The sequence below is a fragment of the Mesoplodon mirus genome (genome assembly GCF_964341445.2).
Source record: "Mesoplodon mirus genome assembly, chromosome: 6".
Lineage (NCBI taxonomy): Eukaryota > Metazoa > Chordata > Mammalia > Artiodactyla > Ziphiidae > Mesoplodon > Mesoplodon mirus.
In genome coordinates, this window is record NC_138982.1 from 143,616,690 (window position 1) to 143,641,053 (window position 24,364).

General features: G+C 50.4%; 1 protein-coding gene across 4 annotated transcripts; it reads right to left on the reverse strand.

The window, feature by feature from the left end:
* Positions 1–2,649: 2,649 nt before the first annotated feature.
* ZBTB21 (zinc finger and BTB domain containing 21) lies at positions 2,650–21,636 on the reverse strand. 4 transcript variants are annotated; one of them, XM_082625074.1, is made up of 4 exons: positions 20,502–21,169; positions 19,942–20,029; positions 18,063–18,260; positions 2,650–9,902 (listed from the first exon to the last, which is right to left on the reverse strand). In XM_082625074.1, the coding sequence occupies exon 4, from the start codon at positions 9,888–9,890 to the stop codon at positions 6,741–6,743; it is 3,150 nt and encodes a 1,049-aa protein (XP_082481200.1). In that variant the 5' UTR covers positions 9,891–9,902; positions 18,063–18,260; positions 19,942–20,029; positions 20,502–21,169; the 3' UTR covers positions 2,650–6,740. The 4 variants fall into 4 exon arrangements, 2 of the variants coding, with proteins under 2 accessions (XP_082481200.1, XP_082481199.1); XM_082625073.1 differs by lacking the exons at positions 19,942–20,029; positions 20,502–21,169 and adding an exon at positions 21,441–21,636; XR_014294367.1 differs by lacking the exons at positions 2,650–9,902; positions 19,942–20,029; positions 20,502–21,169 and adding exons at positions 14,857–15,280; positions 21,441–21,636.
* Between the last annotated feature and the right edge of the window lie 2,728 nt (positions 21,637–24,364).

Genomic DNA, 24,364 nt, shown 5'->3' on the forward strand with positions numbered 1-24,364 from the left:
GTCTCCCTGCAAAATATTAACAACAAAGGGCAAAAACATAATGAAGAAACCTGGTAGAAAAGATCTCAGTCGAATGATTAAAATTAATACCACCAGTAACAGGACAAACAGGCGTCGCATGCCACCCGTAGGCTGACATGGAAAAACACGGCTCTGTGACATTCCGGTACAAAAATGCATGACACGTTCTCATCATGAGAAAACACCAGACAAACTCCAGTTGAGGGAATCTACAGGATGACTGGTCCACAATCTTCAAAATGATCAAGGCCATAACAGTCAAAGACAGACTGAGGAATATTCCACAGTGAGGGAGACTAGAGAGTACTGGGGTATCTGAGAAGGGGGCGGGGGAGCAGGGGGCAGGAAGGGAAAGTCAAAAATAATATGGGAGGGCTTCCCTGGTGGCGCAGTGGTTGGGAGTCGGACTGCCAGTGCAGGGGACACGCGTTCGTGCCCCGGTCCCGGAGGATCCCACGTGCCACAGAGTGGCTGGGCCCGTGGGCCGTGGCCCCTGGGCCTGCGTGTCCGGAGCCTGTGCTCCACAGCGGGAGGGGCCGCAGCAGTGAGAGGCGCGCGTACCGCAAAAAAAAAAAAAAAAAAAATTATAAATAATATGGGAGGAAAACGAGCCTGTTGCTATTTTACAAACTCTCAGACACACGTGTGCCGTGCTTCACATGAAGTGAGCACCAGCATCAGTTATTCCTACAATACTAGGAAGAGCTATCAATTAGCTACTGCTACTCCTAGGTTTACTGATGAACTTACCAGGCAACTGGCCACACTGGCGTGACCTAACGGGCACCTTAGCAGTGATGGGCCACACACCCAGAACTGCGAGAGCAGCACAAGGGTGATGCATGTACACAGTTCAAGGGGCTCGTCAACCTAAGACCTGCTAATTGAACATTTCCATTCCTCCTTGGGCTTACTGAGAACCATGTAAAAATTAAAATACACTCTGGGTCTCTTATTGAGTAGCTGAATCAAAATATTCTGGGGAATATATGCAGAGGTATTCAGGAAGTCTCCTAATATTAGCTGAAAATCATCAGTCTGGTTGTCGTTCATCTCAGACAAGATTTTTTTACTGCATTTATTTATCAAATACTTAATAGATCCCTTCCCTTGCCTGGCCCTGGAGATGAGGATGGATAATAACAGCCCCTGCCCTCGGGCCCCTCCCAGCTTCGTGGCATAAACCATATATAGTTAGACGGAGGTGGCAAGGGGAATGGCAGGACCATGTCAGGGTCTTATGGGAACACTTAGGAGGACGACTACTTTGGGCTGGAGTGAGGAGTGGGTGGATAGGGGGAGGAAGTATTTTCTGGAAGAAATGATGCCAACCACAGTTAAGTGGGATCTAAGACATTCAGCTGGCTGAAAAGCAGGTTTGCATTACTGTGAGGTCAACAAACGGACCCAGGGACCCTAATGCAGAGGGTAGGGGCTGATGGCCCATCACGATAGCCAAGTTCACGCTACAGCAGGGCTACACCAGGCTTTATTTTTAAAGTGCTTCTGTGACAACATGGGGAACATTTTCCCCAGACAAATGCCGTGTAGGAGGAATACCTGCCACTCAACTTCCACGGTTCACAGAGCCAAGACCCGGCCTCTGGCTGGGGAAGTATTCCATGTTGGAAACACGGTTTTGTCACCACAAGCGTTTGCCGGTTTGGGTGTGTGCCTAAGACCGAGGATGCAACAGGACTGCCACAATCCCAACCTCAAAAAGCCGTGATTACTAAAGAACAAAAGGCAAAGCTAAGTTTTTTAAACAAAACAAAATTTGGTGGCAAATTGAATAGCAGGGCTAAAGCAGATTAAAATAAAGATTAAACCACTTATTCCTGGTGCAGTGTGTTCAAGAAACTTTTAACCAGAGGCTCCCAGGAGAGGCTAGTTTAGGATATCAGGCGGGGAAAACAAAACCACGGGAAGAGGCGAGGGCAAGCCCAGATGGACGGACTCGGCATTGGTCACCCCAGCTCTTCACTTACAGGGAAAGCTAACAGCAAAGGAGTGAACACGTCTTGGTGTTTTGGAAGAGCCAGATTAGAATGATAAAAGATGCTGCTGAGTGGAAACACTTAAAATATGAAACAAAACTAGTTTATCGATTGCTATGCTGAAATGTCAACGCAGGGGGCTAAACACATTCCTTTCATGCATTTACCCCACAATCAGCTTAAAAACTACTCATCTGAACAGTTAAAAAAAAAAAAAAGGTGGATAAAGACTGCCGCTTATGGTTTTTTTTTTTTTTTTTTCTGGCCTCTACACATGGCATGTGGGATCTTAGTTTCCCCACCAGGGATCGAACCCACGCCACGCCCCCTGCAGGGGAAGTGCAGAGTCTTAACCACTGGACCACCAGGGAAGTCCCCGATGGGATTTTAATTATCATGTATTTGTGGTGTCCAAGTAACTTAAGCTTCAGTGCAAATTTCATTCTACAAGCCACCTGGAGCAGTAGGGGAATTAAATCTCTCTCACGACTCAAGTGGCTATTCATACTAGCCAAAGAGGAGGTCTTTATCTCATAAATTAAAGTTTCATAAATTTAAACTCTATTAATTATATAATTAAAGTCCAAAACATCCCAATGAGACCATGATTCAAAACAAAATACAGTACAAATTTATTGACTCCAATCAACCTTAGTCAAGATTTAAGCAAAGTAAACAGATAATTGGATACAAATAAGCAATGGCTTAACATTAGGTAGAAGTCCTATTTTACTATGAGTTTTCAGTCCAAAAAAGCTTATTCCTAAATAAAACTGAACAATGATTTCTCTGCTGAGGCGTTATGACAACAAAATACACACAGTTATAAAGCAGCCACATCTGTTTTTCTTTTAGCAATAAGCATTCATTCAATGAAAATTTTGAAACTGCCTTGGATTAATGTCGATAAGAAATTATCACCTTTTGAGAATTAGTATTAACCAAGTATAACTTTGTGGAAAACCTGGACAGCACTAATAAATGACTAAAGAGCACTGAATTCAACTGTTTTAAAGATTTACAGTAAAATACTTTGGTTCCCAAACGACTGTCTCTAAATGGAATTTTTTAAAAACCTGACATTGACTCATTTTTTCTCTTCCAGAACCTAAACACGGACAGTGAGTTTTCTCCGCAGTCACGTGGCAACGGGGCGCCCTAGCGCACACGCCGGGAAGCGCTGAGTGGGCGCACCGAAAACTATGCAGACGTCAAGTTCCTTAAAGTGCTAAAGCCACAAGAGAAAAACCTATTTGTAAAACTTAAAAAAAAAAGCCAGTGTTAAAGAACTTATTAAAGAATATGTGCTAGCATTATTTAAATCAATAATGCTTTTCACAATTATTGCAAAAAAAATCAGACACATCAGAAATTGATAAACTGACTCGTAACATTCCAATATTAATTAGTGCAATTTATAAAGAAACCTGTTATGAATGACATTATTTTTGCAGTAAGGAAATGAAAATAACTTTACTTCCTAAAGTTCCAGATTTTGGCTGTACACACACACATCCCTACACACACACACACACACACACACACACACACACACACAGTTTGAAGGAACAAAGGCCGGCTTGGATCAGTCCATTCCTGTCCCTCCCTCATCCGACCGTCCGGCTGGCCTGATTACACCTCTTTTCTCCACCAAAGGGCACATTTTATTCTTGTCTCAGTTTCTACTCTTAGCACCAATGGGTGCTGTGTGTCGATCAGACTATCACAGAGATTAAGGGCTGGGGCATGTTTTTAAAGAGAAGGCCATGATGATCTGTTCTCAAACAGAAAATCAGGAACCACATCCATCTCCCTACAAATGCAGACATCACTGTCGAACTGTTAGCTGTATATTTTGACAAAATTATAAACGCATACTAACCACAACTAGTTTTAAAGGTGAATATTCTATTACTCTTTAGACATTTTTACTGTAAAAAATGCACACGATTTGTTACCTCCATTGCTTACTTGGATAAAAACACACTTTCTGTGGTGTTCCTCCCTCCCCCAAATGAAGAAAACGATTCAATAACAAGTTTTCAGATTAACAAAGAATATATTAAAACATCTGACATTCTTTCCACAATTGCATAAAAAAGCAGGCATCCTGAATACTTACAAGGAATAATGAGCTTTCTACCTTCTCAAAAATTAATTACAATCAGAAAAAAAAATTTTCAAGAATATCTTTACTAGCTAACATGTTTCAGCAAGAAAAGGCCAACTTGTCTTATACCAAGTATTTGCCTACTGGCTGAGATAAACATTCTTAAACAAAACTTTGCTGAATAAAGCAATTTATGTGTCTTTCATTATTTTACATCTTAACGTTTAAAATAGTTAAATGAGTGGAAGCCTATTTTTTGACCACCAAAATAAACTCTTTCAGCCTGATGCTTTTAAGGTACAGTATAAAAAGTAATAGAAAAACCAGAACTGCATTACAAATGTTTTTGGTTCAAAATTTTCTTTGAAATCTTATGTTCCTTGCCTAGACAAAAATGTGAACAAGACCAAACACTGGCAATTTTTAAAATCTAACAGATATGCAGAGCCTATATTTAGATCAAAAATATTTTTTATTCATTAACGTTATTAAAAAATCTTCAAAAATGTAGCATAAAGGTTCAAGTCCTGGGATCGTGAATTTACAATGCCAAGATCCCATGTATCATGGAATTACTAACCCATCCTTCCACAGCCATAAGTAATGATCACTCTGAAGGAAACTGGCTTTTTCTGAAGTGAGCTACCAGGACGTTCAGAGTAAGAAATATCGCATTATACAGGCAGTGAATTCAAAGAACAGTAATCCACCACATAAAATCACATGTTTTCATTTTGTCTTTAAAATGCATAGATTTCTTCAAGAAAACATAAAGATGGCAATAATCAATAACTGCAACTTGATTTTATTTTACTTTCTCCATCAAATTTAAGAATAAAAATAGGAAGTAACCATACTTGGGGACTTTTGGTAGTTTCCAAATGAAAGAATAAAAGGCAAAATTTCACATGTGATTTCTACAATGTACAAAGTCAGTTAGAATTTTATAAAAATGCTTGTGTTTCAATAAAAAATAAGAATCTCCTTCCTACCGTTGGTATGGAATGCGGGTTATGAGACTGATGAGTAGACTTCTGCTAGAGCGCCAATTTGAGCACTCAGCAGATTACTTCTTAGTCACAGTAGTTGACTTTCTTATTTGAAAGAATAGCTTGCAAAAAAATTAATAAACTTGGAGGCTTAATCCATCATTACCTTGAAAGAATTTAGGGATTTCAACAATATTTCTACTTTTATATATCTCACTTCCCCACTCCTGCCAATGAAATAAACTTCTTTTCCTTTTGAAACACCCCACTGAACTTTGGATTACACATACCGAAAGGCTTTGAATTACAATTTACACAAAATAATAATAAAGAAAAGAAGCCCAAGCCCTATGGGCCAAAATAAGTAGCAAACACTAATTTTGGACCCTTGATAGTACTTTAATACATACTTATGGAATATTAAGCAGTGACTTAAAGCAGAATAGTTTCACTGTGGACATTTTACCACCATAAACTCCAAAATATTCTAACAAATCACAAGACAGAGAGGCAGGAAAACTGATTATTGTATATATTGTTCTTGAAAAGCATGTGGAGACTGCAGTGTGGCTTCTCCCTCTGCTTCAAGTCTCTGAAAGTAAACGGTAATTTGGGATTTAGAGCAGCTGTACTCACTCCGGGGGCTTGGGATCTATGTAAATATATGTCCTGACCTTACTTGTTATACCAATGTTGTTAAATTCAAAATCTGTGCCATATGCTATCTTTGTTCTCTGTCCCCAATACACTGAGAGTTTCAATTTGTGAGAGCACAAACCAGAGGAAAGCAAACACGCACAGCCCCTCGATGCTGGTCTGAATTCAGAGCCGTGACAGAGCACTTTTGATTACCATGCCCGCCACCACCGAAGCTTTGGAAACCGATGTGGAGGGCTTCCAGAAATCTTAATGTTTTCATTTCCCAAGTCTTCCATCACTAATTATATGAAATGACCCAAGAGCAAGTTTTTGTTATTTTATAAAAATCTAAGTATTACTATTGCTGATTTATATTTCTCACAATTTTCATACAAAAAAAAGTTCTCAATGACCACAAAATACCAAGTATTTATTTTTATCAAGTGTCAGGATAACTTATTAAAGTTGAGGTTTATCATTTTTTATTGCTGAAGTATTCTAAGATCTTAATACTGCAAACTACTCCACTTCGTTCCGATACGTTTTGGACTTACAAACACGGCTGAGCTTTAACCAGAACTTAGGCGTCTTAAGAGAATCAAAAGAAGAAATTCTTGAACAGTGTTTCACTAATTGCAAATCAGTAAAAACAAAAAAACCCAAACCACCTCAAGTAAAAGATTATACTGATACCATGGAATGAGGAACCATGCAAACAACCAAGAACAAATTTCAACAGTAACGAAGTCAAGTCATCCTGTGACTGTAAGGTCCAGAAGCACAAGGGTTTTTGGAGTTTTTCTAGGTTGAGTAAGGACATTGCTGATTAACATCAGTCTCCCTCAAACTTATATTCAAGCATGACAGTTCGCAATCTTTATTACTCCTTTCGGAAAGATATTTCGTTCCTTATGACACAGTTCACAACACAGGCTGGAATCCGGCGAGGGGCTCCGGTCTCCTAGGAGCAAGGCGGGTGGCCTTTTAGCTGTGGGTTTGCTCGTGGCTCCAGAGACTGAACGCAGTCTTGAATGTCCTATGGCAGAGCTTGCACATAAACTGTCTTTTAAACGTGATAGCAGAGAGGGGGGGCGCGTGGTAGAACAGCGTGTCTGACTCCCGGGCCGCGAAGAGCTTGTCGGCGCTGGGAGCCGGGTTCTCGGGCAAGCCCGTGGGGCTGTCCGGCTCCAGGGGCTGGATCTTGGGCAGTGGCGGGGGCAGAGGGGGCGGCGACGGGGAGCCGGTGGGGCGCGGGCCCACCTCGGGCTCCCTGTGCGCCGGGTCCTCGGCGGCCTGGGCCATGTGGGACTGGAAGTGACTCCAGAGCCGGAAGTTGGTGCGGAAAGCCTTGTTGCAGACGTGGCAGATGAAGGGCTTCACGGAGCACAGCAGCTCCTGGTGCCGCTCCAGCTGCTTGGGCGCCGGGAAGGTCTTGCCGCACTTCTCGCACGGCCACAGGTCCTTGGGGGCCGCGCCGGGCTCGGGCGCCTCCTCCTCGGCCCCCTCCGCCGGCTCCTCTTTGACCTGGACCTTCAGCGGCCTGGAGAGGCTGAGGTCTTCGGGGAGGCAGGGTGCGTCTTCCGGGTCGAAGTTCACGGGCTCGGGGCCGCGGCCGCCCGCGGGGTCGTCTTCGGCGGTGGCGGCCGCGGCGGGGTCGGCCCGGCCGGGTTCGGGCAGGGCCGGCGGCCGGGCCGGGCCGCTGGCCTCGCCGTTGAGGTCGGGCCGGGGTGGGGAGGCGCCCGCGGCCGGGGCCATGCTGTTCTGGTTGTGCACCTCCACCTGGTGCCGCCAGATGCTGAAGGCCGACTTGAAGGTGCGCATGCACTCCAGGCAGGTCAGCTTGCGGTACTCGCACTCGCCCTCGTGCTCGCGCTTGAGCTCGGGCGAGAAGAACCTGAGACTGCAGTAGGGGCACACGGTGGCCGTGCGGCACAGGCGCTCGTGGCTCCCCTGCTCGAGCAGAGAGGAGAGCTTGGCGTTACAGAGGCGACACAGGTAGAGCTCCGAGCCGCCGCCCGCCGGGCCCCCGGGCGCCGCGCGCTCCCTGGGCCTGGCGGCCCTGCCGGCCCCGAGGGCCTTCTCTCCCGGGTGCATCTTCACGTGCTGCTTGAGCTGGGAGAGGAAGCGGTAGGCCTTCCCGCAGGCCGTGCACACGTACGCGCCTTTGGCCCGGGACCTCAGGCTCCTCTTGATGGCTTGCGCGGGGGAGCCGCCGGGGCCCTGGAAGCCGGGCCGGCCGCGCCGCAGCTTCAGGATCAGGGCCTTCTTAATCTCCCGCTCCCTCACGATGTCGATCAGCTTCCTCTGGAATTTCTCGTCCAGAACGGCGTGCGCGCTGGCGGCCGGGGACGGGTTCTTCACGATGCCGTGCTGCGTCTGGCAGTGCGTCCACACCTTGAAGTTGGTGTGAAAGCGCTTGTGACAGATGTCGCAGGCGTAGGGCTTCTCGGGGTTGTGGTACATGTTCACGTGCCGGTGGAGGCCGGCCGTGGATCTAAAGATCTTAAGGCAATGTTTGCATTTAAATTTTTTGTTTGGTCTCGCTCCCTCCAGCTCGCCGAATTCGTCCTTGCTCAAGTCCGAACCCGGGAAGTCGGCCTCGAGGAGAGGCGGGCTCGAGCGCTCCGCACGGGGGTCTCCCGCGCCCGGCGAGCTCTGGCCCTCGGCCTTCGGCTGCTTGGCCGGCAGCCTCCTGTCCGCCTGGAACCGCCTCTTGGCCGGGAGGCGGCTCGCGTCTTGCCGGTCGTCGTCCGCCTGTGGGACCAGGTCCCTCGAGGCGGCCGCGGCGTCCCCCACGGTGACGCGGATGATGTCGCCGGGCTCCGGGGGGCTGCGCGGCTCGGCCTTGACCCGCACCTCGGGCCCGGGGGCCGCCCCCGGCCGCTCCGCCGGCTGAGAGGCGCTGAAGGACCGGAGGCGGTGCGGCTGCGGGGCCGGGGCCCGGGCGTCGGGGGCCGCCGCCTCGCTCGCGTCCCTGGAGGACGGCCCCTGAGAGAAGGCGACGAGCGAGCTCCCCGCCGCGTCGCCTGAGCCCGAGCAGGAGCCCTGCGGGGGCTGCGGGTCTGCGGCGGGCGCGAAGACGGGGACCTGGCTGTCCATGGACAGCGAGCGGCGGAGGAGGCTCTTGACGAGCGGGCCGCTCCTGTCCACGCCCTGGCCCCCGGGCACCGGCCCCCCAGCCGGGATCACCAGCCCCAGCCTGGAGTAGTAGAGCAGGTTCCTGTCCTCGCCCGGCCCGCCGCCCCGGCCCGCCTCCTTCAGCAGGAAGGGCGTCTCCGGGGCGCCGCGCAGAGACAGCACGGGCGGCCGCGGGCTCCGCAGCGCCAGCTCCACGGCCACGCCTCGGGGGAGCGGAGCGCTGGCGCCCGGCCTCTCGTCCGCGGCCGCCCGGTCCTGTGGGGGCTTCGCAGGCGGCGCCGCGCCCCGCTTGGCCGGGCCGCCTCGGCTCGGCTCCTCCGACGGCCCGGCGAGCTCGGGGGGCCTCGCGAGGCCCGCGGGGCCATCTTTCGGCCGACTCTTCTCAGCTGCCGCCACGTGGTGCGCTGGCTCCGTGGGCTTGGGACCGGGGGCCTTACTGGCGTTGGCCTGGACGGCGATGCCGGGCGAGGGCCGGGGAGGGTGGCTGAGGTCGGCTGGATTCTGACTCACGGTTTTCCCCTGGGCCTCGTTTCTACTTTGACAAACGATGACGCTTCTCTTCTGAGAACTGTTCTCATCGTCTTCCGCGAAGGGCTTCTTTCTGTTGGGACACGTTGGAAAGGGGGCCTGGGGCGTCTTAGAAGCGATGTTGGTCAGAAAGGAGATGCCCAGGCTGTAGCCTAATTCCTGCACAGCAGCAAGGCTGCCTTTCTCCACAAATAAAGACGAAGAATAGATGTAGTTCAGCACATTGTCGAAAGCATCTGGCTCACAAAAGTCCAGCTGGAACACAGTTTGTGACTCGTTCTCCTGATTTGTGAATAAGCTCTGGAAGTACTCACTGCTGGCAGCCAGGACATTCTTATGCGCGCGGAACTTCTGGTCCCCCACGATCAGGAGCACGTCGCACAGCTGCCCTTTGAGGCGCTCCTCGTTGAGGGCGCTCAGGAGAGAGATGGCGTGGGCGGGGTTGATGTAATGCAGCAGCCCCTCCATGCTCGGGCTTACCTGAAAGACAAACGTGCAATCGCCGTGAACATGGTGGTGAGAAGCTCCCCCAGATGAGGGCTCCTCAAGGGCCGGGAACGTCAGCTGTCTTCTCACAGGTGCCAATGCTTAGCAGACTGTGGCCCAACAAGAGGTTTCTGGATGAATGATCTTAAATAACAAGGAAAATATACAGAAACAAGTCTCATGGCTTAAGTAGGTCATCAATCATTACAACTGAAGAATTTTAAGCACTAAGGTCTGTAACAGGCAACTCCATACCAGCAAAAAGGCAGCTAGAACTTGGCAGGTACGTAGAGAAGCAATATTTGAAAACAAGGTTTATTATCCATATTTAGGGCCCATATCCGTTTGAGGCTTAATTCTATTCCTTATTGGCTCAGAGAGTAAGTATGGAGTACCGAACCCCATAAAGTCCGTAATTCTGAAAGGAAAGCAGTTTTATTACTGGATATGATTAAACACAATGTGAATTAACAATAGGCTGTAAAGTAGAGGTCTCAAAAATAGGTAAGAGGGCTTCCCTGGTGGTGCAGTGGTTGAGAGTCCGCCTGCCGACGCAGGGGACACGGGTTCGTGCCCCGGTCTGGGAAGATCCCACATGCCGCGGAGCGACTGGGCCCGTGAGCCATGGCCGCTGAGCCTGCGCATCCGGAGCCTGTGCTCCGCAATGGGAGTGGCCACAACAGTGAGAGGCCTGCGTACCGCAAAAAAATAAAATAAAATAAATTTAAAAAATACGTAAGAATTTGGAAAGAGGGAAATCATTTGCTAATTACGATTGCATCAAAGTGTTTAGCAAAGGTTAGAAATATTAAAGAATAAAAAAGTTTGTTTTCTTTCTTATGCTAAACACCTTGCAATCCGAACACTATTTTCTTACCAAATGACACTTTCAACAATAGCACAGTAGAAGCTTTAGCCTGGATCTAAACTTAATTATACAAATTCTAAACTAAGGGGTTTGACTTGAGATTTCGATGAGACTCTCTTCAAATCTAAAGGTGAGATCTAAAGGCCTAGTGGGGGGGTGCTGGTGCCGAGAGGCTGGGGCTGAGATCCTCCCTGTGGTCCACTAGCGTCTCAGATTAGCAGGTCCCTCACGTGAGACGGGTAACAACTGTGCCCTCCTTTAGGGCTGCTGTGAAAATTACATGAGCCTGTATGTCATACCTAGTAAGGACTTGACAAATGTGCAATTAATTTTCAGAAACTGCAGGGTTAATAGATATTTAATTCAGCATAAAAGGGTCCAGATTAACCCCTGACGAAGATGAAGCCATTTCACACAGAGAGGACGCCTGACTCTCCAAATATGACACTTCCCTCAGGCTGCTGCTACGGTAATGTCTCGTCTCTCTGGGTTGGTTCTATAATGCCATATTGTTCTTTAAAATAGTTATGACATTTATTTTTTAATGTAAAATGGATTCAGAGTAACTAAGACTATTTGGACAGTTTTATCATTCCCTAGAGGGTGAGCTAGAGATACACCAAACACGGTACCCGCACGTTTGCAGGTTCTCCTCGGGCTTCAAAGGACCAGGCTTTGCTGGTCAACCAGCCTCTGCGCTCTCCAGGAGAATCTGCAGGGAAGAGTTTCCCAGGCCACCACCTGGAGTGACCAAGCGTGATCCCCGGTCTTCTTCACCACTGATCTGGCTCCTGTTGAGGTACTGACTCCACTTGACTGACCTGGAGACGTGACTTTGCTTCCAGAGACGACGCCTGGAGCCCGTCCAGACAACTGCCATGGTCAGCTTGCACCGAGCTGTGGTTCATTCTTGTCTGGCATTGTTTCACCTCGATGGTGAGTGCTTGAGAAGGAGATTTTCCCTTCCTTTTTTTTGATTAGCCATTTAAATTTCTCCCTTAATCCTACTATACTGTCTTTGTAATCACACATCTATTTATGTGCAAAGAAACCCCTGTCATCATTTACAGAGGTCAGCAGAGAAAAAAATAAGCTTACAATGCCACACTCATAACTCAGCCGTGCTGTGAACACTATTTTTAGTGCAATTAATTTTTGAGACAGCTAGTTCAGATATTGCCACAGGGAAAAGCAGCAGATGCAGAATCAAAAGCTTGGACGAGTACTTTTCAAGAGGGTTTCTTAAAATCAATTTAGTGGTCTGAAGTGAACAACTGAAAAAAATGACCAGGGCAGAGTAGAAAAGTCCAAATGTCTTAAATGTAGTAAGGCTGACTACGATCTTGTGAAACTTTCACAAGTTATATGCATACATTTCCACACATGTAAGCCGGCACTGGGGTGAGATGTACAGTGGTCCCTCGGTATCTGCGGGGGATTGGTTCCAGGAAGCCTGCGGATACCAAAATCCACAGATGCTCAAGTCCCTTATATAAAATGGTGTAGTATCTGCGTATAACCTATGCACATCCTCCCATATACTTTAAATCATCTCTAGATTACCTGTGGGTCAGAGTTAAGACAGTTTGAAGGTCAGTGCTCTAAGCTAATCAACCTCTCTGAGCCTCAGTTTTCCCCACTGTAAAGTAGGGATAATAATGTTACTGTGAGAATCTGGAAAGAAAACCATAATCGCTACCATTTATTCAGCACCTATAACACATTACAAATTTTACCAGAACTTCACGTCATTCACCTATTCACTCACTCAACAAAGTGACATTTCAGAAGGCGTGAAGGACGCAAGGCTGAGCCACGAGGATCACTGAGGGAAGAGACAAGGTAACAGCTGGGCTGGAGCACAGCTGAAGAAGCCGTGGGTGACAACACTGAAGGAGCTTGGGGAGACACTGTGCAGGGCCGGGGGGACCACTGGAAGGACTGCACTTTTTACCAGGGCAGCTGTTGGAAGAGTCTGAGAAGAGGAATGACAACAACCTGAATTTTGTTTCAGAAAGATTCCTCTGGCTATGCTGCAAAGAATGGACCACGGGAGAGCGTGTAAGCTGGGAAGTCAGCTAGGAGTCCACCGCATTGATGCAGGCGAGACAGGACAGTGCCCGGACCAGCAGGGCAGCGGTGGGCGGAAAGACAGTCATTAGGATTTCTAATGGACTGACTGCAGAGGGTAAGAAGATGAGGAGGTAAGGGTGTCTCCAGGGTTTCTGCCAGAACTGGAAGGATGTCCTTCCTTGAGATGAAGCTTGAAAAACGGGTTCAGAATTTTGTCAGGAATTCAGTTTAGATCTTCTAAATGTGAGCAGGAACCTGGTCATTAACGTACCCTTCACGGGCACCCTTTCCTGCTTCACTTCCCCTGCAACCTTTCTTATGCTTCCTGGGATCACTTCCCAAATAAACATCTACACTCAAATCCTTGTCTCAGGGTCTGCTTTTGGGGAAACTCCAACTAAGAAACCAAGGGACTCTGTGAGGACTAAACCAAATGAGGTTTTCTACATCCCTGGATATGAAGCAACGCTAATGCACGTATCATCTGCTCCCGATTCCTACAGGCCAAAAACCCCGCATTTTCTCACTGTTCATTGTTCGGAAAAAGTTTCCTTCTCTTTCTTCCTTCCAATTATCGTGACCTCTATTTTTGTTCTAAGTAACTGCTTCTAATCCCTAAACCACAGGCTTCCATACTTTTTGAACGAAACAGGAAATTAGGGAAAAATAAGTCACTGAGAGTTGAGTTGTAAGAGGAATAGTCACTGTCCCTGAAAAGTACTTGGAATTTAAAACTATGCATTTGACTCTAGCCTTAATTTATAGTCATCAACGAGAGCGCCTGCTTGAAAAGTGGCTAAGCATGTCCAAATTCCTGATAACCAGTGCAGAGAAGCTCCGGGTATTGATTTGTCCATACCATTCCCTAGACACTGATCGGGCATGAACAGCAGCCGACATCTGAGTGCTTACTCTGCCACGTAGCACTGTGAACAGTTTTCAGGCTTTAACTCAATATTTACACCAACCCTAGGAGGCAGTACCACCATTATCCCCATTTTACAGCTGAGAAGACTGAGGCACACAGGGTTCAGGCTGTGTGCCTGCCTGAGGCTCAAGTCTGCACAGACAGTAAGGAGCGGAGCAGAATCCACACCAGGTGACTTGGCTCTAGAGGCCACGCTCTTCACCTGCACACACCAACCTCTACTTTCCTCTTTTAACTCCCACGTGAACATCTGAGCTAGGCACTGCCATCATCCCTGTTTTACGAATTAGGAAACCGAGGCATCGAGGGGTCAGGTAGTGTGCCTAAGGTCACCCAGTCAGTTCACTGTGGGGCTGGGAGTCGGGCCCCAGAGCCTGGATTCTTGGTCATCACGTTACACACTTCTCATGGTTGGGCACCGGTCTAGTATGTGTTAGGTCAGGCCAGACAGGGAGGGTGGCAGTCTGACAAGCATGGTCCTGCCTTACAGCTCCCGGTCTTGCGTGGCAACAGGACAAGTCAATCCACCACACACCCCGGTGTGCTAAGCACCAGGCGGCAGGGTGCAGGGGTACAGATGGAGTACAGGTGATGGCACTGGGTCCATGAGAGGAAGGTCAGGGAAGGGATTCTACAAAAGAAGTTTCCTGAACAGGCAGGAGTCAGAAAATATGGGAATCAGGAAGGAAGGGAGAAGGACATTTCAAGGACAGGAGCAGTGTGTCCAGTACACACAGCCAAGACCAAGTGCCTGGCTGGAGCAAAAGACACGTGGGGGAGGGCGGGTCACGAGGCTGGGGAGGGGGTGGAGGCATGAGGCCCTGGGAGCAAACTTAAGGCCCCCCAAGGGTCATCGGAGGACAGTGACCTCTCCCATCCTCTTCAGGAGCCCAGGACAAGGGCTCTAGGTGTCTGGGGTGACAGGAGCACACAGTGCAGACTCCTCACCTTCACGCAGAGGCCCTTGCTTTTACCTTTTAATTCAATCATCAAAGCTTAACAATGGCCCCTTTCCTGGTCTAGCTGCAAACAATTAACATTTTGGACTTCTGTGTTTTAATGACACGGTAGGTATATTTATTGAGCTTCACAACTTCATTAAAAATATAAAATGCTACACTAAGAACGCAGGCAAAAACGGGGGTGAGAATCAGGACTGCTGCGTGTCATGAGATAATCCAGAAACCCTTTGCAGCTGGTGCACGTGCAGACTGAACGCTCAAAGCCGCGTGCTTTTCTGCTCTGCAGCCTCAGGTGAGGCCAGCTTTGGTGCTGGAGGTAGCTTCTCCTCCAGAAATCTGCTGGGTCATCAAACTCCAATCTCTCGTGGACACTCAGGACCTCTGACTCACAGAGGACGGCGCATCCCAGGTCTGAAGGCTCTGACGTGGACATGTGCGCTGTCGCTGCGTCCCTGGCCCCTCCTGCCCACTGCTCATCTGCATGGGTCTCCAGCGCCTGAGCTCCCGCCACCACTTCAGTCACGGTGGAAACCTTGGTGCTCTTACAAGAAAAGTGGGTGAAACATGGGAAGAAAAGGTCCCTCTACCATAGAAAAGGCTGGGAGGAAATCCCCCAGGAAAACCAGCTCCTGAAGCGGGGCGGGCTTGCTTACCACTTGGATCCCTGCACACAAGTATCTTCCCAAACTCTGCCTAAATTGTTTCTATTTCATGTTGTTTCCTGCTATTTCAAAATGAGAGAATCTTTACAGTTAACAATTCATGGCCATCACTATAGCTCCATGGGAAGGACTTTCAAATTAGTCTACTTGTCTCAAATCCTGGCTTTGCCACCTATTAGGTAGGTAACCTTGTAAAGATCACTCAAGCTGAGTACACGTTTCCTCAGCCTGTTCAATGGGGCTAACACTGCCCACCACATAGGATTCTTACGAAGAACAAAAGATGCCGTACGTGTGCAAGCTCCTGGTACATATAGTGTTTCCCGTCTGCGTGCAGGCACTTTACTTCCTTTTCTTCCTTTCCTGAACGTTCCCATGGTAGGACAGACGTGTAAGACTAAATATAACGAAGCACACAAAAAGTGCTGAGAATGCTGTTTACAGGAAGCAGTTAATCTGGCCGAGGGGTGGGAGGGTCGATGAGTGAACAGTGGGGACCTGAGGGAAGATGGGGGACTCATTGCTTACCGGACAATTATAATGGTATCAACACTACAGGTTCCACTCTTCACCATTCTACTGTAGATACTTTCCAGAAACATGCATCTAATAGTGCCAGGGCTTAAAAACTCCAGAAGCGCCTGGCCTGAATGAAGTTCCAATTCCCTAGAATGGCTACGAAGCACTTCATAACTGGATTCCAGAAAACTATTTCATACCACCACCTCAAAGTCCTCAGGTACCGAGTGCTAAGAGGGGCAGCGAATTCCTATCTTAATATAACGTAATTCAATGCAAATAATTCCCTCTTTACACCAACTGTAGGAAGTTAAGATTTTTAAGGAGATGGAGGAAAGGTAGGCAATTCTGGACTATAGAACATTCCAGGGATATAAACAGAAGCAAAGCAGAGCTAGACACTCGGATAAAAGGACATCAGGAGGTGAACAGTGGGCGCAGAAAGGGAGATGAGAAGGGACCAAATAACCTCACAGCAGCTTTCGAGTCTTGGAGATGAACACTCAGGCTGGTATCAGAGCTAAGGTACACTGTAAATCAAACTTGCTCCAAGACCAGCCCACAAAACCCTTACCTCCAGTTCTATAGGAGAATCTCTCTTTAATCCAAAACATTAATGTGAAACTGAACTCTGGGCACACAATCCTTTGGAATGCTGGAGATTGCTTATATAGCCCTAACCATGACACTGGGAGAAGGAAGGAATGCGTATAACACAAAGCAAACATGTAGTTAGAAAAACAAAGCATCTACATTTGGCTTCGGAATATAAACACACACCCCGCTCACCCCCAAACCCTCACCTCTGGGTCTAACCTGACTCTCTCCATTTGATTTTACTATGAGATGGTGGCAGGCAGTCAGCTCTGCATCTCATCTTACATCTTATATCTCATCGTGGCTCACTTGGAGACAATGCAGATGTCCAGACATCCTCGAGAGCGCCTGGGATTTCAAAGCCAGCCTCGCTGATCTGACCCTTCAAGAGCAGCGATGTCACCCCCTTGGACCCCATCTCACCACAGGTTTCGTGTCCCCCGAGGAGGGCTGATTTGGTCTTAGGGGGTGCGCGCCGCCTCACCCAGCAGAACGCACCCCGGTTAACAGAGCAGCCTCCTGTCGTGCCCCTCCCGCTGGAGCACCCCCGTCCCAAGGAGTCTGAGGCGCTGTGCTCCCCTCGCTCAGGACTGGGCACACAACCAATGCCCAACCCATTAGAAACTTGCTCCTTTGGAATATGGGCTGAGAAGAGCAAAGGCAGCAGCTAGCGGAGCTGATTTATCTCAGCCCTGGCCTGAAAGTGCAGCCTGCAGTGCCCGCGACAGAGGCTCCTGCAGTTACCTTGGTTTCTGTCCTTCCCGGCCCAATTCTTTGTCTTTCCTTCAATGTCAAGAGCAGCCCTCTCTCTACCTTTAAATTCCTTTTTCTATTCAAGCTGGCCCGGCAGTTTCTGCCCTTGTCATTCAAGGACCCTGACTGATCGGTTTCCAAGTGGTATTCGTCCTTCCTGTCATGCCCTCCAAATCCATCTTGACTGAGCTTCCGAAAACAAAATGTTGATCATTCACTAGACGCACACGTGAAGTATTACTATTATGAATTCACCTTCTTTACTGAGCTCCTATTACGGGCAAGGCATAATTAGACACACGTGAAATACAGGGTCGCACAGAACAGACAAGGCCCCCACTTTCCAGTGGGGTAAATCAGACGATGAACAGGGAAACAAGTAAACAAAGATAACTGTTGACTGTGCTAAGAGCTACAATGGAAATCAATAGGGAGCTATGACGGGGGGAGGTAACCAGAGTTTGGAGGGGATGGTCGGGAAATGCCTCGATGTGACAGTTTAGCTGAGACCTAAGACCTGAGTAAAAAGAAATAAAATGATAAAAACGATGGTTCTCCATTAGGTTAAAATGCAAAACTTTAAAAACATGGACTTCAAGGCTCTGGAAATCTGGTTTCAAACTACTTTTTAAATTTTCTTTCCTTTAGTTATCGCCTCGCGATAACTTCCTACTTCAGATACTTTGTCTCTGAGACACCACCCGCAGGTCTTGCTTCTTCTGTCACCAGATCTGCAATGTCCCAGACGCCCCCAACCCCGCCCCCGACACCACTCAGCTGAACGTTACTCACCCTTCAAAGCTCAGCTCAAGGCCATTTCCTCCATTAAGCCTTCAGTCATGGGCTGGACTGTCCCCTGCGATTCCTAGGTCGAAGTCCTAACCCCCAGCACCTCAGAATGTAAGCGTATGTGGAGACAGGGTCTTCTAAGAGACCGTAGGTTGTAATGAGGCCTTAAGGGTGGGCCCTAATCCAACGTGACTGGTGTTCCTGTAAGAGGTGGAGATAAGGACACAGACACAGAGAGAAACCATGTGAAGACAGAGAAGACAACCGTCCAAAAGCTGAGGGCTCGGGAGAAAGCAAGCCTGCCAGAGCCTTCATCTCGGACTTCTAGGCTCCAGAATTGTGGGAAATACATTTCTGGCGTTCAGGGCCTCCCATCTGTGGCGCTCTGTTAGGGCAGCCCTAGCTAACTAATATACACACCTTCCTTGACCACTGCAGTTTATAACGAGCAAACGCCTTTCAACGGCAGTATTACGGAGGGACACCATTTACGCAGTGTTTATTCAGTGCCGTATACTGTAAGTTGTCTGTCTCCCCAGCAGAAATGTCAGCTATTTAAGGACTAGGGATCTATTTAATGTCTTTTGACACTCTTCACAACGCCCAACGTGGTATCTCATACAACAATAAATATCTGTTGATTTTTCTGTACTCTGACACTCTAATTAGATGCAGGAGTGGAAACCGTGCCTCTTATTTGTTTTCCTAAAGCAGAGCTGGTCCCACCAGTGCCCTTTAGAATACTATATTGATTTTTCTATTCCTCCCTAGATAAAATGCAAACTCTACAGACTGGCACGCCAAGAGTCTTCATATTCTGATCACAATTCACCTCTCCACCCTTACTGGACAGCATGAGGGTGAGCATCTACCCTACAAACTTGCACACCCAATTTCCACCGACTATCTTTCTTACCTTTCCTTCACTTGGCTAACCTCTACAGAAAGATCCAGCTCAAACGTCACCATCTCTACAAAGCTCTAGTGATGTGCTCCTGGCCAGTAGCTCAGCCATCTAAGCTACCACAGTACTTCGTCCCCTCTGCAATAACACAACTATTTTGAATGATCTGCCTTTATATCTACCCTCTCATGAGAGTCCTTAAAAGGAAGAACCCGGGCTTCCCTGGTGGCGCAGTGGTTGAGAGTCCGCCTGCCGATGCAGGGGACGCGGGTTCGTGCCCCGGTCCGGGAAGATCCCACATGCCAGGGAGCGGCTGGGCCCGTGAGCCATGGCCGCTGAGCCTGTGCGTCCGGAGCCTGTGCTCCGCAACGGGAGAGGCCACAACAGTGAGAGGCCCGCGTACCGCAAAAAAAAAAAAAAAAAAAAAAAAAAAGGAAGAACGCTTGTTGCAGCTGTGTATTCCTAATGCTTAGTGCAGGCCCAGCAGGCGCCTACTGGCCAAAGAGAGAAACCATCACTAAGGCTCGAGGCCTGGGCTGGCTCATCTCTGCTGCTCCAGCATCCGGCACAGACAGGAGCGCGTGGCAGTGGCCTTCGCTTTGTGTGTGAGTGACTGTGGCCTTAATTCCCACCGGCCTATGACTCCCAAGTCTGTATCCCTGCTGAGGCTTCTCGGGACTCGTCCATCACAGGACAGCCCTTTTGTCCAGGATGGTACCTAGGCCCCTACCCTGCCACATCTGCCGGTCCCCACGTATTTCCTGTTTAGTTCGGTGTGCTGCCAGCCAGCAGGTCTCCCCAACTGGAAACCTCTTCTCTTTCCTTTCTAGCCAGTGACCCCCACCCCCATCCCATCAAGCCTTGCTCGTGATCAGCTCTGGCGTCTGCTCCCCTCACCCCCGCTGGCTTTGGTCCCTCTGGCCATCTCCCCTCACCCAGAGACCCTCTCAATACCCTGGCCCCTCTCCTGTTACACACCTAACGCCCTGCCATGAACACGGTCAGGTTCCTCAAGGGCGGGGGTCATATCCTTTCCAACTTTTATTTCCAGAGAATGAAGCACACTCTACACCGAACAGTGTGAAAAGGAAGAATACATTAGATGCAACGTTATTTTTAAGTGAACCAATGTCCCCCATGTCTACTTTCTTTTCACCATCGATATTTACTGGTACTCATATTTAAACGTCATGACTATTAGTCATTAAGGTGGATGAAGGATTTACTCCAAGCACCAGCGGGTAAAAGTTTTCAAAAGTAAGTCTACGAGAAGCCTTTCTGACACGGATTAACCCTCTTTCTTCCGAACAAGGAATCAGACCACAACGCAGGATCCCCATGGATGACGCAGGGTCACCGCTGTCAACAGTCCTGGCCGCTGCGCAATACCTGGCGCCCTCAGATGCCGGGCGTGAGCGGGGCTGGTGACTCCCGCCCTAAGACCCCCAGAGCGCTGTGCACTGCGCGGGCTCCGGTCACCCCTTCCCCCACCCCCCACTGCCAGGCCGCCCCGCTGGAGAACCTGTCTCTACGGTCACCCCTCTAAACCGTGCTGCCGAAGCGGCGTCCTCCAGAACCGCGCGGCGCTGCGGTCGGAGCGCGCAGCAACCGGGGTGGAGGGCCAGGACCGAGGGGCGCTCCCGCGGTCACAGCCATGCTCTCCCGTACGGGGGCCAGTGAACGCGCGCCAGGTAAGCGGTCTGGGCGAGAAAAGATCTCGGGGAGTCCGGCCAGCGGAGGTCTCTGGGCGGGGGTCTCCAGCGCGGCCGGTCGGCAACCTACGCCTCCGGCCGCAGGTTTCGGACGGGGGCTTTCCCGAGCGGCGGGCGAGGCCCTCCGCATTACAGGAGAGGCGCTCGGGGCCAGCGCTGGTGAGTCGGGGAGACCGGTCCTCCCGGGGGTCTGCGGGGGGCCGGCCAGGAGGCGAGGCAAGGCGGGGCAAGCAGTCCACTCGGGTCAACGGTTGGATGCGCCGGCGGCCGCCAGGCGGGGCTCAAGGGTCGGTGGGACGGGGGCGCGGGCCGCGGCAGGTGCGGGGGTCCCCCAGCCCCGCAGCTTCCGCGTACGCCCGCGCGCCCCAGCAGACACCGGCCGGCCTCCACGCCTGCCCGGGATGGAGCACGCGCCCGCGGCCGGAAGGCGCTCCAACCGCCCGGCGCAGGGGAGCCGGGCCCGGCGAGGGAAGCCCAGTGAGGGACGGAGCGTGCGCAGTAGCGAGGGCGAGGCCAAGTGCGGGCAAGGAGCATGCGCAGTGTGAAGGCACAGCGGGCTACGTGGGAGCCCGGGGCATGCTCGGTGAGAGCCGGGCCCGGCGCACGCGCAGAAGCGCTCCGAGCCCGCAACCCGCCGGCGGAGAGAAAAAGGAGGAGAGAAATCACCTCAGAGTTACGTCAGGAAAGGCCGCGTTTTGCGGGGAGGCTGTGGCCTCCCACGGGCTCCGCAGTTCTCCTAGGGCCAGGGGCCTGACAGTTACTCACCGGTCTTCAGCCCCGAGGCAGACGCCAGGCCCCTTCCCGCTCACACTCGGCTCGCGCGCGCCGCAGCCACCGCTGCCGCTGTGATTCCATCCATCTTGAATTTGACGTCATCCCACACCAGGGATGAGGTCATCGCAGGCAGCGCTCGTCACGTGCGCGGCTCTGTGATTGGCCGCCAGGCGCCTGGGGGCGGGGCGAGGGTGGTGCGCGGCGCGGGGGGCCGGGCGAGGGCGGGCCCGATGGCGGGCGACTTGCCGCCACCGGCGCCGCGTCCTCCCGCGCGCGCCTTCCGCCCGGTGTTCCTCCTCCTGAGCCGCACGCGCCCGCGTCCTCCCCCGGCCCGAGGCGGGGCGCGCGTCCCCCGTGGGCCGCCCTGAGGGGAGGCGGCGGCGGCTGGAGGGGCGCGTATCGCGGAGGCGCGGACCGCGCTCTGCCCGGCGGTCCCGGTGGGCTTGGCGCGGCGGGGACACGCGCCGGTGGGCTCTACGGGTGGTGCCCCTTCCCGGCCCGGCGCACTGCGGCGGCGCCTCCGCTCGGCCCTCGGAGGACTGTTTTCCGACGGCAGCCCCTTGGTGCCCGGGCCCAGGTGCATCTCGGCGGCGCGGACGCCTCTCGGCGGGCGTGGAGGCGCGCAGCGTGCGGCGTCCGACCTGCCGAGAACCGACCTGGGCGCTAACGCTTCCTCCCAGCTGGGCGGTCCTATCGCTGGGGACCGCTCGGTGCTGACTTGGGGTGGACGGGCCTCCAGGTTCACCCCGCCTGAGCAGATGGGGGTGGCAGCTCTGCTCTTCAGCCTCGCGTGACATCCGCTTGTCAGCTGCGTGTTCACAGACAGAAACCTCCACTTTTAATAGGCATTGGCTTAAGCGATCGCTGGGCAACTAACTTATTTTTCTCTAATATCAATTCTCAATTGCTGTCTCCTAGACTGTCATTTTCTTGCATGAGTATTACAAACCCATTATTTAGAACTCACTTCCCTCTCATTCAAAACCAGAAAATTAGTGTAACAGAAATGCCAAACTGTAAACACTAACTCTACAGAAAGGTTCTGTTAGGCAAGGTAAACAAAACAAATCAGATTGGAATGGAGAGGAGGTTGCGTGTTTTTTTGTTTTTTGGCCGGAGTGCATGCAGGATCTTAGTCCCCTGACCAGGGATGGAACCGGTGCCCCCTGCAGTGGAAGCGCTGAGTCCTAACCACTGGACCGCTAGGGAATTCCCGAGACTGCCTTTTAAAGTGATAATTTTTAGGACCAATGCTTAAATTCCTGGCTTTTAAATCCACGTTGTTTAATATTTTCCAAATGTCAGTTTTCAGATAAATTTAATTTTTTAAAGTTGAGTTTATACATACGACCCTAGGTAAAAAAAAAAAAAATTATGAAACATCTGAGGAACGTGTGCAAGAAATAATCTTGCATTAGGTTGATTAAAATTAAAAACGTGTTGCAAAATGAACAGCTCTATTGTCAATTGTTTTCGTTCCACTGATTTTAAGAGGACTCAGTCTCAAAGGAAGAATCTTGCACCTAAAAGTTTTCTCCTGCAACTCTTTAAAAACTTGAAAATGTGTCTTTGTATTTTGAACTGAATGGTGGTGGAGCACAAAGTGGCTTTGAACTAAAAGAACAGTGATTATAAGTCTTTCAAAGGGCCTTGAGTTTTAGGGTCCCCCGTGGTTAGGCTGGGCGAGCCCACATAGTTGTCCCCACGTTACGGGTGAGAAAACGTGCACCAGCTGCGTAGCCAGAGCTAGAAGCTGGGTTTTCTAGTTTTCAGTGTACTGTACCGTATGCCAAAAGCAATCGCCTTCTGCCTGCATCCCTTCCAGCTGCCTCGGGAAGATACACGTTGGTGTCTCCTCTTTAAGGCATGTGATCAGGCGATTTCACTAAAAGAGACCTGACTGCTAAATCCAGCAGTTTGTTCAGTTGGCTCTTGGGTTTGTGACCCTACCAGTTCCTCCTTCAAACCTACTTGTTTCAGTGATGCTTCATTCCCCTGGATTTTCTTTTCTTTTTCTTTTTTCTTTTTTGGCCTCACAGCACACGGCTTGCGGGACCTTAGTTCCCCGACCAGGGATTGAACCTGCACCCTCGACAGTGAGAGCGCAGAGTCCTAACCACTGGACTTCCAGGGAATTCCCTCCCCTGGATCTTCTACCCGTTATCTGACCTCTGGTTCTCATCCTCCTGTGTCAGCTCCTCTGCCCAGACCGTCCTCACACTTTGGGTCTCCTGACGTTCTGACCGTGGCCCTCCTGTTTCAGTCACCCCATCCAGTCCCGTCCATCCCTGGGACGTGAGCCCAGCTGCCTGAGCCAGAGCCCCTCCCTCATCACCAGTATTCGGCCTGTCACCAAGTCGGGGCCATCCACCTCCTGGCTGTACCTCTGATAATGCAACCACGGGCCAGTCCCCAACTTCCTAACTGCTCCCCAGCCTCCAGGATGTTCCTCTTCAATCCACCCTCGTGCTGCAGTTCAAGTGATCCTCTTAAAAAGCCAAAGGTGTCATGCCACTCCCTTGCTTAAGTTGCTGATGGCTCTCTATTGCTTTAGGATGACATTCAAATTTCGTAATGTGACTGACCAGACTGGTGACAGCCCGCCTCTAATCCCGTGTCCCCCGGCACCCACATGGACACACGTACTCTCTGAACAAGTCACACTCTGCCTCTCACCTCTGAGTGTCCTTGTGTGTTGTCTTCTCCCCTGAGCTCTTCCTCCCCCTGCCCTGTGCACACTCAGTCTCCCCTTGATAATTTTATCTTGCTGGTTCACGTTCCTCCCTCCAGGACTCCCCCAGCCCCCTCCCCTGTTATCACTCAGCCTCATTATGCATTTGGGCCCCCCCACCTCTGTGCTCCCATAGCAGCTTGTGTAGCTTGTTATACACTTGTGCACTTGCTATTGGATTTGC